Raw genomic sequence first — 13,894 nt, 5'->3', positions numbered from 1 at the left:
AGATCTGAATTGTGATTTAGCAATTACTCTTCTAAAGTGCCCTGTCTTCCCACTTGGATTCATTCTCTACAACTTCTTGTTTATTTTTTGAGAACCAGTTGATGCAATTTTAGTCTACAGAACTAAGCATGCAGTGAGAAGGGTGGAGTAGGAGTTAGGTCATTATATTTACCCCCACCATGCCTGGTCATGACCCTGACATAAAATTCTGTAGTTAGCATTCTGAAAATTCCTAACATGTAACAAGCAGTGACCTCCATCGATTTGTGGATCCTTGTTATAAATAAGCTTATTAATTAATGTTTTCCAAACCGCTTGGGAAGTCATATTCATGATTATCTTCCATAAACTGACAGTTTCCTTGCTTCATTTGCAAGTAGATTTACTTAATTTCAAGTAGATTACTCAATTTTCAAAATTCTGAAATTTTAATGATCTGTAATTCTAAGACTTTATTGTGTGTAATATCCTTTCATGATCTTTCAAGATGAAGGGAATATAAATTGTTATCAATGTGTGATGTTTGTCAATTCAGGTTTCACAGGGGTGTTTTCAAGCCAAGGAATTTGGAGCACGCAGGCATTTCAGGGCATGACCATTTGTACAACATTCTTTTCTATGCATCTCTGATGACTTTGAGTATATATAGAGATCACTGTAGACAGAAAACCACAGTTTCAATGGTGTATAGCCAAAAGAAGGACAAGGATGTTCTATGCCAGTGCTTTCCATTTAGAGGGAAAAAGAGGTGGAAGGATATGCCAAGGTCACGCTGCATTTACTGGCAGTAAGATCCTGGGTTTCCAGGTTCCAGTGAAACTCAATATCACAGCCCTCTTCCTACAACAGTTGTTCGGTTTTTGTAATTCCTTCCAGGTCTGGTTACTGGAGATGTTTATGTGCTTTTAATTCTCAGGTCTTCGGAAATCATTTTCTTGACATAAGACATAATGCCTGGGATATAGAGCATACTCAGTAAATGCTGGCTATATAAATGGATGAATGAACAACAGAGTTGAAGCCTGAAATTTGTGTAAAAATGAGACAAGGGACTTCTATGCAAAAGAGGGACTAGACAAACTATTCTGGTTGATTCTCCTAAAACCTCCCTAAGATTGATCATCTAATGATGCATTTTATGTGCATCACATCTCTTATTGGTGGAACCCATTCGGTCTCTGGTACCTGTTTTATTAAATGTATAAAGAGGGTAAAATGTGGCAGCTGATCATGATGATGCTGCCTCATGTAAAAACATGAGTTGAAATGCCAACACTTTATACAACTGGGACAACATACATGATCTGAAGTAAGGCACCATAATGATGGATGCGAGGTAAGTTTCAATGGTTGGGAATGATATTCATGACGTCACACTCTTATATACCATAGTGTGGAGGCTGGATGTGAAAATAATCCAAGTGTTTTAGGTATTTGAGTGTGTTTCTTAATTCACTGAATCCTCACAACCAGCCTGAAAGGTAGCCATTATTCATCCCACTTCAGAGATGAGGCTTAGAGAGGGCAACTATGACACCAGGTTATAGAGCACACACTGGACAGAGCATGGCAACTTACTGAAGTCTTCCTTGTCAAAAATCTGTGCTTCTTCCAGGTTATATGAATCCTGGGTCCTGCAGTGAGACTGGGAGTAGTTTACGACAACGGACCCCATGTTTCGTCAATGACATACTTCATAGAAGGTGAGTCCCCTTTTGCACATAAAGTACAATGCCATTGGCCTCCGAGCTGGAGGCCCAGTAGAGACACTGAGGATGAGGCTGATAGGAGAGTAGAAATCGCTCAGGGAACAGACTACAGGTGGCGTGGTCTCACAGAGGGCATGGAGGCTAGCGTTCTAAATGCAGATGATGACGCTGTCCAGGCAGGAAGTGAGGGCAGTGACTAGGAGGCTCATGTCCTGGCACCTGTAGGTATTCTCACCAGGCTAAAAGTAGATCATCTGGTTTTATTACTTAGGGATTTGTTTTTCTGATCATAAAGGAGACTTCCTTTAATAAAAATTTGATTCATCTTGATAAGACCTGCCAGTTTACTCTTAGAAGGGTGAGAGGATTCCAAGATCTTATTTAGAATTTAGTAAGAAATATGCAGGTAATAAGATTATCTAGCTAATAAAGTTATCTTAATTCAGACTCTCATGTGTAAGTGAGGGTTTAAAAATAAATAAGATCCTTTGACAGAGTGACTAAATCCATAGGGGTTTTCAATCTGAACTTCGCTAAGCATGTGATGGAAATCATCTTCCTTCTTGAATTCTAATAGAAGCATCCTGGTGTCTTGCATTGTCTAATGTTTCTCAAACGTTCTGCAGATATTCTGTATAGAACCACCTATTCCAACAAGAGTGGAGAAAGATCCACATGCAGGCAAATGATTAAATGAATGAGGCATTCTCATGAAGTGAATCAAATATAACTCTGAAGATTATATAGAATAAAAAATACTTGTGACTGGGATTCAAAATAGTATGTATACTAAGATGATAACAATGTGAAATTATGGATGAATGGGGAAAATAATATGCAAAAATGAAAAGAGTTGTGCGTTTATGACCTATTGCTTTTTAAAATGAACATTTAAAAAAATAGGAGATATTGAAAAATATTGAAAAAGTGGTGTAAAAGAGTACCCCGTGAAGAAGAATCATAATTCAAAAGTATTGGCAATTGGTAATACACACACATAGACATATTTTATGTATATCAGAGATGTTAAAAAGGTGAATGAGAAAAAAGTGAATCATTTGGAGAGTCAAATTTGGTTTTACATTTTCTGTTTATGTCATAAAAAGTATTTATGCATTGACAGATGTGGAAGGTCTTTAATGTGACTTGTGAATTATTTTTCTTGTCTTTTAATGTTCTTACGTGTGAAGTGAGGTAATGAAATATATACCTTATTAATAAAATTTGGTAGAAAGTTTGGAAAATAAAAGTTTAAAAGTAAAAATCATCTACCATTATTCCATGACCCAGAGTTCTACCCATTACTGATATTTTGACATTTTCCTTCTATAATATTTTCTACACATAGCTCTATTTTTTAACAAAAGTGGGAACATATTAAACAACAGGTTAGCATCCTACTTTATTTCATTTAATAATACCTCCTAAAAGATTTTCTCCATGCCCTTCATTATTCTTGAAAGCATAGTTTTAATGGTTGTTTAATAAATCTATAATTTTTTAGCCATACTACTCTTCCCTATTACAAATAATGCTGAATTGCATATCCTTGTACATGAATCTGATTATATCTGATTCTTTTTTTTTTTTTTTAAGATTTTATTTATTTGACAGAGATAGAGACAGCCAGCGAGAGAGGGAACACAAGCAGGGGGAGTGGGAGAGGAAGCAGGCTCATAGCAGAAGAGCCTGATGTGGGGCTTGATCCCATATCGCCGGGATCACGCCCTGAGCCGAAGGCAGACGCTTAACCGCTGTGCCACCCAGGCGCCCCTATCTGATTCTTTTTTAAAGTCCTATTAAAAGACGTATTAAAGGTCTGTTAAGGCCTAATTCACATAAAGTAAAATTCACTTGATTTAGATTTATAATTAATGGATTTTGATATACAGTTTGGCAACTGCAACAACATCAGGTGGGAGAAAGATCGCTCAATGTCTACCTTTCGGTATTCGCTATGTGAGAGTAAATTTTTTTTTTTAAGATTTTATTTATTCATTTGAGAGAGAGATAGAAAGAATACAAGCTGGGGGGAAGGGCAGAGGGAGTGGGAGAAGCAGGCTCCCTGCTGAGCAAGGAGCCAGCCGGTGCAGGGCTCGATCCCAGGATCCTGGGATCATGACCTGAGCCACCCAGGGGCCCCCGTGAGAGTGAATATTAAGAAAACTATGGGGTGAGGAGAAGAGGGTTTTTTGCTTTCTCTTTTTCCATACTAATCTCAACCCATGCATTTAATCTGTATTTCACATCTCTTTCTCTTTCACACACACACACACACACACGCACACCCTCTTGTGCCTTTTACTTTCTCCTCCATACTTCAAGTCAGCCAGTCAGCCCAGGAAAATCACTACTGCCATCTTCAATCCATACACAAGTCAAAAAATGACCCACCTAACATAGGAGCAATGCTATGCTATACCTACCTGTATAAGCAAAGACAGTCAAGAGTTGTGATGCAATCTTACCTAGTAAATAACCAATACTAATAACCCACAATCTCCACAACAGAGTCTGCATACTTCCCTTATTAAATCTGATTTTTCTCAAGCATTAGTCTTCAAGTTGATTTTACATGTGTGCACACATATACACGAGTACACATACACACACACGTACAGCCTAACACCCCCAACCCCCCAAGCTGAGAATCATTGATGATAAGAGAGGATTTAGGCATAACCAAAGAAAAAAGAGGTATGGTTTTGGTAGAGAAAAACATCTGTGAAGGCAAGTAAGGGGGATTAGGTTGTTTAGAAATAGAATTATTGTCAAGTCTTACCTCCCTATTCCTTAGGATGAAGATCACTGGTAAGCTGAAAAGTTGATCAATTTGGTCAATCACTATGCCTCAGAAAACTGTGTCTTTCCTCATTGCACATGTGGGGTTTTGTGTCAAAAGTTCCATGGCAAGAAGAGGCCAGAGCCCATTCCCTATGTGTCTATACTAACCCTGGTATGCCTTCCTCACCCAATCCTACTTTACTCTGCTCCTGCCAGTCAGAAATTCCAGTGCTCTCTGCTCCAAGGATGCTGCAAGTTTTAATGTACAACAGGGCATAGCCTGGTACACTTCTTATACTCCTGGGACTACTCCAGCCTCTAATCTCCCTCATTCCTCCATCCAATCACCAGCCAACAAATGTTTCCTGAGCACCTCCTCACCTGCCCTACATTCAGCATTGTATGAGATGCTGGAGCACAGTGTGAACAGAACAGACTGGGCAATGCTTTTAAAGAACTTCCATGTAGCCTGTCTCTGTACCTGTCGCCTGTCTCCCTCGTTCTCCAACATCAGGTCTTTTGCCTGTAGACATAAAATCCTCCCCTAACTCCAAGATTTAGCACAAACAACTCATGCTATCTTTTCTTCTGTATCACCTTCTGAATCCTCTAGTTCTTATTTCTATCCCAATCCCATCTGGCTGGACATTTCAAAGCCTTTCCCACAGCTTTTTAGACTTTGTCTTATGGGGTCCTTCATGTCTGTTTTCCTTTTCCTCACATTTCATTTGAAAGCAAACTTCTGCAGTGACCCTTCCTGGATTAGCAATGCCAGCTCTGGGATTTAGCAATATATTTTAAGCTAGACACCAGGGAACATAATGGTCACTAAGAAGTTTCTCTGCTCAAAGAGCTGAGTGGTTTAGTCTGGGGAGGCAGCAGCAATGGGGACCTTGATTGATTTATGGTAATCTGGCTGACTTAGGGGGAAATCTGCTTGATTTAGGGTGAGTCCATGCCTAAGCGCCAAGTTCTTTTCTGCTAGCCTAGGAGCAACCTAAAGACAAGAACCGTGTATTTTTTAACGTGGGACCAAATCCCCACTGGGGTAATGGACTCACCTAACTAAGACTGGAATCTTGGGCATCTTCTTGGAGACTTTAAAGAAACTTGTGTCTCCTTTGTTGTCAGTGAAGTACACGCCGGCCACGCTGGTCACAAGGTTGCCAGGGAACGTGAAAAGCACCCTTTCATCATCACCCTGGTTGGCCCAGTCCCAGGCCTGGCCTCCAATGAGCAAGCCCCCTCCACGTTTCATAAACTTGACCAACTTTTCCGTCATGGTTTCGTTGTAGGCATCAATGCAGTAAACCCCCAGGGAGTCTTTCACTTCCGGCTCAATCTTCGCCTCCATCCCAGAACCCTCAAGGATTTTGGCCAGGGGTGCCAGGGATGGGTGTACACCAATGGGAGCCCCAGGGGAAGAACAAAGCCAACCCACTGCATTGAGGAGAAAGGGAGTGAGCTGGGCTTCTACCAAGTAGTCCTCGTGGGACACCACCACCAGGCGGCCTCGGCCATAGGAGGAGGCAGCAATGAGGACCTGGCCCATGTCATTCACCATCACTGGGAAGGAGGCCTCTCCAATTAGAAGCAGTTCACATGGGATGGCATCTTCGGGGACATCCCAGCTTGTCACTCCATTCATAAGGGCTTCAAAGGCAGCAGAGGGAGTCGCCATGGCTGGATTGACTTCTGTAGAGAAGAAAGCAAAGACTCAGTTTGGTGAAGAATAGATAAATAAATAAAGGAGCCGAACAGTTCACTCCTCCCCTAGCAGGGGCAATTCTTCCCACGACGCAGATGAGATTGACTCTGTGAACTGACTCAGGGACTCACCAGGGATGTCAAGGTATCCAACCCAGGAGACCCCATCACTTCCCTCCTGGTCCTCCTAAACTCTTGTGTCCAAACTAAAAGAATGTGACACTTTTCCATCTCAGAAGGAAACAAACAGAAGTGGAGAATGTGGGCAGAATTGTGCCCCCAAAGAGTTAACTGTAATCCTAACTCCCAGTACCTGTGAATGTGACCTTATTTGGAAATAGGGTCCTTGCCAGTACAATCAAGTTAAGATGAGGTCATGGTGGATTTGAGTGAGCCCTAATCTAATGACTCGTATCTTCTAAGAAATATCTGGATGTAGACACAGACGCACAAGGGGAAATGCTAAGAGAAACTGGAGCAATGCATCTATATGCCAGGGGAGGCCAGAGGTTGCTGGTAAGCACCAGAAGGTCTGGAAGAGGCATAGGAGAGATTTTCCTTCAGAACTTCCAGAAAGAACCACCTTGCTAACACCTGGACTTCAAACTTCTATGCCCCCAGGACTGTGAGAGAACATATTTCTGCTGTTTTTGGTCACCCAGGTTGTGGTCATGTGTTACAGCAGCCCCTGGAAACTAATAGAGTGGTGCCACATGCTGTCCCCGCCCCACTCAGCACCCACATTGATCTTATTAGTCCCAGTCTGGGAATCCCAGAATTTCAGTCTGCAAAGTCTGGGTCCTCAGAGAAGATTCTTTGGTCGCAGTCAGAGGCTGCGGAAGAGGAAAACATAAGTCCTCTGTGGCTTGAACCCAGGTCCCAGACAGCCAGAAATTATGGCAGATTCTTACTTGTACCTGGACAGTGGAGAAAGGTGTGTATGTCTGTGGATGCATACTCACATAAATGCTTCTTCACCATGGGCTCCCTGCTCAGGATGCTTGACGTCTGACCTCCACTATACACACTTTACTGAAGCAGTTCCCCCAAGAGCAGATGTGTTTTCATAATCAGGACATCCGGGGGTTCTCACTGACCACCCGGTGGCACCGGCCAGTGCTGCTCTCCTGGTCCCTGAGGCTATCACCACCAGTGACATTATGGCCAAAGCCAACCTCTTCATCTTCAACCTGCTGACCCATTCACTTTCTACCCTTCCCTTACCTCTTCTGAAAATGCAGATATTCCTTAAGTTTTTATCTGTGGTGCTTCACGTCTTTCCTTCTATTTCCCTTGTCAGAGAATATGCTCACTGTCAGGGTAACATGGCTAAGCAGTTACAAGCTCAGGCTCTGGAGTTAGGCTGCCCGGGCCTGAATCTTAGCTCTGTTTGCTCACTAACTGTGAGATGGGGCAACACATCTCAGACTTCATTTCCTCATTCATTCAGTAGGGATGAGAGTGTCTAGCACGTAAGGTTGTCCCAGGGACTAAAGGAAATAACAGGTTAAGTGTCTTTCAATTATTTATTATGTACACTTATCAGTGTACGTATGTATGTATGTATGTTTACTCATAATTATTTGGTTAAGAGTAAGCTATTTAACTTGCAAATGTGCATAATAGAAAATTCTTATTTTTAAAAAAGATTTATTTTAGAGAGTGAGTGAGTGAGTGGAGGGAGGGGCAGAGGGAGAGAATCTTCAAGGAGACTCCCAGCTGAATGTGAAGCCCAACATGGGGCTCGATCCCATGACCCATGAGATCATGACCTAGAGCCGAAACCAAGAGTCAAACGCTCAACAAACTGAGCCCCCCAGGAGCCCCATAGAGAATTCTTGTAAAGTGAACAAAAACCAAACCTAATGTCAGATTTTATAAATACTGCACTAAGCATTTAATGATTCTGATTTTATAGTTTTCACATTTTGGAGCCCATGCTAACACTAATATTAATTATTATTACATTTAGCTCTCAAGTGTTTCCTTGGGCCCTTGAGAAAGTCCTGCACACAGGCATTGTGCCTTCCCCAGGCACAGATGAAAAGGCCCTGGTTCTGAGGTAATGAATAAACTCAAGATCGCTCCTGAAAGAGCACACTCTACCATTTGCAGTGGTCTCTAAAACTAAAGTCTAAGATTCAGTCTGTCCCTTCCAAACTAGCTCCTCTTCGGCACGTCACATGAGCTCAATGTCCCTAGCTGCTAAGGAGGGTGACATTTACCTCAGAGAAGCTTTGAGATGATAGAATCAGCAGGCAGCTGGTTCACAAGAGCTTGTCCTTTCCCTGCTCCTCCTGCTGTCCACAAATAGCCAGGACGGCAAACCGCACAGAGTCACAGTTGTGCCCCTTCTTCCTCCTGTCCCATATCCAGCTGGTCACAGTCCTGTCAATGTCATCGTTCACGGTTTCCAACCACACTGCCAGGAACCTAGTTCAGACGCTCAGTATTTCATTCCTCGACTAAACTGACCCAGTTTCTGAGTCACCAGGGTCTGTTCTTGCCTCTATTCTTCTTAAGCCACTGATAGCATTATTTCCCAAAAGAGAACCCCCTCCCAGAGCTTTACTTTTTCCCACAGGGTTAAATCTGACACCTTCATCCGGGGTTTAAGGTCTCCAGAGCTGGCTGCTGCTTATATTTTCCAGCCATGTCTCCGGCCACCTAACCTCTCTGCAGCTTCCAGAACACTTGACATCCCTGGACATGCCCTGCTTTCATTTTAGAGTCCCTTTCCATTCTGTTCCCTTTCCCATCTCTTTCTATCTGTTGAAATCCTACCCTTCTAAGAGAAGATACTCACAGAAGAGGAAATTTAAACGCTCAATTAGTCTATGAAAATATGCTTAATCTCACTAGTCAGGCAATTGAAAATAGAATGCATGATGTTGCCCACAAGATGGTCAAAAAGGAAGAAGGCGAAGGAGGAGAAGGTGAAGAAAATGAAGGCAGATAATAATGCCCAATGTCCAAAAGGCTAGGAGGAACACAACCACCATTTGCTGGAAGGGCCGAGAAGCTGAGAGCTAGCTGTCTGACAGTGGCAGCTTCATTTCAGAGGTGAGCAGCAGTCCCTCTTCTGATTACCTTTCTTACAGAAACAATAGCAGCAGTATTAAAGAATGCTCACTGCCACACGAAACTACAAATGGAGACAGATAAGTGCAAACCTAGAAATGGAGATAGATAAATGACAAGGAGTGTTTTCCATAACCATCTATGACTTCTGTGGGTGCAGCTCTCTATCCCAAAGCCATACCTATCCCACTTCGCATACTACCCCACCCCACAGCCTGTTGTTACAACTTGCTAAGACCCTGGGGCGTAGCCCCCAGCCAGCCACGCACCCCCTAAAGAACTGCCCATCAGAGCCCTCCCCTCTGGGCCCTTGTCGCTGCCAGGGCTGGTACTCCAGAAACACTCAGAGCAGAGAACTCACATTTCTGTCTCACTAGTTGCCTCCTTCTACCTGCCGGGGTTTGGTAGGAAACACTCAAGCTCTCCCGCCTCGGTCAGTTTCCCTGTCCTGCACTACCAGTGGGCGAGCGACGCAGCCTCAGTCTGATACCAATGCTGCGTGTGTGGCAAGCCAATGTCTGAGAGGGAGAATGTTTGGATAAAGGATGATAATCTATATTACAGAATATCATGTCACTATTACAAAGAATGAATTAAATCTGTTTTGCATCTACATAGAAAACCCTATATATACTTTAAGTGGAAACCTCAAATCACCGTAATATATAGGACACAAACCCATTTTTGTAGGGATGAAGATAGAAACAGTAGTACTAGTAATTTTAGTAGGAGTAATAACAATACGCTGCTTTCCAGGTACCAGGAATTATTGTAAGTTTTTTTCCTAGAGTATTTAATCCTGACAACAAGCCTGTGAGGTATGTAGGTGGTTTTATAGGTGGGCAAAAACAAACAAAACAAAAAAAGTGATGGCCAGAGAAGGTGTTACTTGCTCAAGTCACATAGGAGTGAGTGGTGGATCCAGGATTCAACCCAGGGAATCTTGTACTGAGTCTACATTCTTAAGTACCACAAATATATAAGCCTGTTAAGGATCGGGATTTTATACACAGAGAAAAATCCATGGAGGCCCCATTTCAACATGCTGACATTAACTGCATTAGGAAGGGAAGAGGTGAACAGTATTCTTTCTCTTTTTACAAATCTGCATCCTTTGAATTGTATATATTACAGTTACAGTTAAAAATAACATAGGTAATATAACTTCAAACAAGCAAGTAAACACACATTAAATGATTGAGTATATGTATTACTGGATTGCTCAATCTCACCTAAAACGTATTTTTTTCATCTCCCAATCGGCTGAGCTTTTACCCACTAAAACTTTTGATTTCCTCTTCTGTGCGATTCTTTGAACTTTGCAGCTGGTTCTGTTCCCACTTTAACCAGCTATACCCGTGACTCCAACACTTAACTTTTAAACCAAGTGCTTCCTGTTTATGCCTGAATCCCTGTTTGCTCTGCTAGCTTGGGGAATGCAGAGGGACAAGCCGGGGGGCGGGGGCGGGGAGGGGAATCCTTTCTCTTTCTCTCCCTAAGTTCTTCATCCTCGGTGCTCCTTCCATGGCTTCTGCTTTCTCTCCTCTGGGTCAACTCTGGCCTCTTTCAGCTTGCTGGAACCCAAGGCACCTCTAACTCAGAAGTTACCTCCAGGCCTACCTTGTAACTCAGGCAGAGAGCTTTACAAACCTCCTACCCCTATCACGAAGAGGCCCCATTAGCAAGGGGTTTCCCTTTAAGAGATGTATTTGGAAGGGCAGGAGGGTAGCAGGCCTGTCTTGAATACTGCACCACATCCTGCATTATAGTTTGATTTCAAATCCAAGTAGGGTAAGGGTCTGAGATCAGGGGTATGCGTGGTTCTTTGGATTCTCAAGGAGAATGAAGAAGTGCTCTGTGGGTGACTAACTGAGTGATGGATGTGGAGGTCAAGGGCAGACCTAGGATCACTTTTTCAGCAAACAGCTACCCTGGCCTTGACAAATCATTAATAGCACAGACATCCAGTCCTATAGGTCTTCTCTTCTTCCTGCCATTTTCTTCCATGACCCCCTTGTTTCTTTTTTCCTTATACATCCAATACCCTGTCCCATGTCCGTCAACTTCTACTAAGCTAGAATTGGGGTGGGTTCACCCTTCTTTTGCATTCTGTCCTAAATATTCCCAGATCTGTTATTTATTTTTCATTGAAAAATGGTTTAATTAATATATTTAAAAAGAATATGAAATATACGTGGAAGAACATTAATGTAAAAAATTTAACAGATTCCTATGTACCTACTACCCAGCTTAAAAAACAGACCATTACCGATATTTTTGAAGGCCTTCTTGTGATCTCTCCAATACCTCCCCAAAAAAGTAAGCACAATTTTAAAATGCTGCTTTTCCATTCCCCTATTCCTATCTTACTACACTCCCTTCTCAATTCTTGAGTCCCCCAGGGGCTGTCTTTCTCTCACTCATGTTTGCTCATTTGTCTCGCCAGGAAACTCCCAGGAGAAGAGTATCACCAACAGACAAGCCCCGGAGTGTTGACGAGCCTGCCTCCCATCCCAAATCACAGCGTTCTAGGAAATGGACAACGTGTGACACAGGTCGTTCTTAAATTCGAGGGCCTGTCCATACTGAGTTCTGGTGCGGGATCCTCTCGGTTCCTCTCCAGGCCCTCACCCCAGCCAGACTTTCCTACACAGGCCCAGAGCCAGTCCGCAAAGAGCTTGTCCGTGACGTCAGAGGAGGAATGGAGAGGGGCTGGGGGTGGGGGCAGTAGGGAGAGGCGGGGAGCGAAGCGGAAAAGCTCTGCCTGCCAGGGAATGCTCCAGACCCGTTGGCACGGTTTGGGTGAGGTAGGGGTACACAGACCACTGGCGCCTCTTGCGTGCGCGCGCGCGCACACACACACACACACACACACACACACACACACATCTCCCGGCGGCTAGTGAGAGTGGGTAAGGGAACTCAGTCCCAGAGCCGGTGTTTGCAAAGATCAAAGGGCAGTAGGACAGAAGTGATGCTCTGTCCCCAGCCACCTGTGTGACCCTGAGCAAGCCCTGCCTCCTCCCTGGGCTGCGGCATTCGCATCCCACGAAGCTGCGGAGGAGATGCTGCTCTCCCGGTCGGGCCCATGCGTATCTCGACCACACAAAGCATGCAAACACAAACGTCAGATGTCAGAACCCGGAGAGGGGTAGCAATGCGGCGGCGGCGACGCGGAGCCCAGTCAGCAACAGGGGCTAGGACACAATCAGCGAGGGACCCATCCCAGATCCCGGCGCCCCCAGCCCGCTGCACGCCCCTCCCGCAGGTCCCGCAGGTCCGCCCGCTCCCCCCTCGCGCCCCCTCAGCCTCCGGCACCGCCCTCCCCCAGAGCCAGGCCGAGTTCCTCACCAGCCGCCCCTTCTCCGGCCTGCGGGGCTTCCACCGAGGGCCACTCACCGGGTCGCGGCGGCCGCTGGAGGGGGCAGGGCTAGGTGCAGAGGGGACGCACAGTGCGGCGGGGAAGGGGCTTCCCTGCAGGCAGCGCCCCGGCGGCGGGTGGGCGAGCGAGCTGGTAGCGGGGAGGAGGCGTAGCCGGGATGAGGGGTGGGTGGGTAGGAGGGGTTCCCGAGGAGTCTCCTCCTTCCCACTTCCTCCCGGGCGCGAGCCCGAGGGGCGGCGCTTGGCAGGGGACAGCGCTTCTTTGTGTCGCCGGCCCTGCTGGCTCGGCATTGCGGCGGCCCCCATCCTGGCAGAGTGGACGGCCGTTCTAGTAGAGATGTAAACTGCTCTGACTATTCATTACCAAGGGAAAGACTGAATAAATGACAGGACACCTTCCGTGCGATATTATTCAGTTCTTAGGAAGACCTTAGATGTCCATTTGGTTGGGAGCGATGTACCTGACATACTGCGGGGGCGGGGGGGCGGAATACAAATTGTAGAAAACTGTTAGCTATGCTTTCATTTTTATAATTAAAGATAGCCCTTTACGTATTTGTACTATGATGGGAGAAGGGAAGGCTACATCTCTACCTGTTAATATTGTTTGACCTGAGGAGGAGTGCAGGGCAACTTTTATATAGCTCTGCATTGTTTTGCATTGTTACATATGTGACTTTTTAAGTTAAGAATGTATTATATTTGAAACAGACAATAGATAGCTAGCTTCTGTGTATATTTCAGTTCCTATTTCTTTCTTGAAGTCTTTTCCCATCACCAGTTGACAGTTGCTCCTCCCTTCTGTGAATTGTGAGTTCTACTTTGGTGACTTCACCGTCCTCAGGTGCTAGGTCTAGCGTGGGAAATGCAGGCTAGGAGAGCAGGTAAAAACTCAGACTGTCACCAGATGTCCTGCATTCAGATCTCAGGGCTACAATCTAGAGGCGGAGTGACTTCTGGCAAGTTGCTTAATTCCTCTGCCCCTCAGTTTTACCTGTACAATGGGAATGATAAAATTAGTGCCTATATTACAGATTTATTGTAAGGCTTAAATTAGGTAAGTGAATACTTGTAAAGTTCTTAGATCAATGATGGGCATACAGTAAGGCTGTATCAGTGAAATAAAATAAATATTCAGGCTGTCCTAAGATTCAGTACTTCGTATTCCAGGAAGATGCATGCCTTTGAATACTGACTAGAGTGTTGGTCCAAATCCAAGTCATATTTCCTTT

At 44.5% G+C, this 13,894-nt stretch overlaps 1 protein-coding gene across 5 annotated transcripts in view; it reads right to left on the bottom strand.

The window, feature by feature from the left end:
• The window catches only part of TCAF1 (TRPM8 channel associated factor 1), a 50,858-nt gene that overhangs the window by 22,749 nt on the left and 14,215 nt on the right, over positions 1–13,894 (bottom strand). For 4 of the 5 annotated variants that reach the window (XM_008697292.2, XM_008697293.2, XM_008697291.2 and 1 more), the window contains exon 2: positions 5,555–6,188. In XM_008697292.2, coding sequence (XP_008695514.1) covers positions 5,555–6,174 — 620 coding nt within the window. In that variant the 5' untranslated portion in view covers positions 6,175–6,188. Of the gene's footprint in view, positions 1–5,554; positions 6,189–12,680; positions 12,768–13,894 lie in introns of those variants that run through there. The other variant, XM_040643871.1, reaches the window with a different exon arrangement.

The sequence above is a fragment of the Ursus maritimus genome, unplaced genomic scaffold, assembly GCF_017311325.1.
Source record: "Ursus maritimus isolate PB19 unplaced genomic scaffold, ASM1731132v1 scaffold_3, whole genome shotgun sequence".
NCBI lineage: Eukaryota > Metazoa > Chordata > Mammalia > Carnivora > Ursidae > Ursus > Ursus maritimus.
This window is presented reverse-complemented; position numbering and strand designations above follow the sequence as displayed.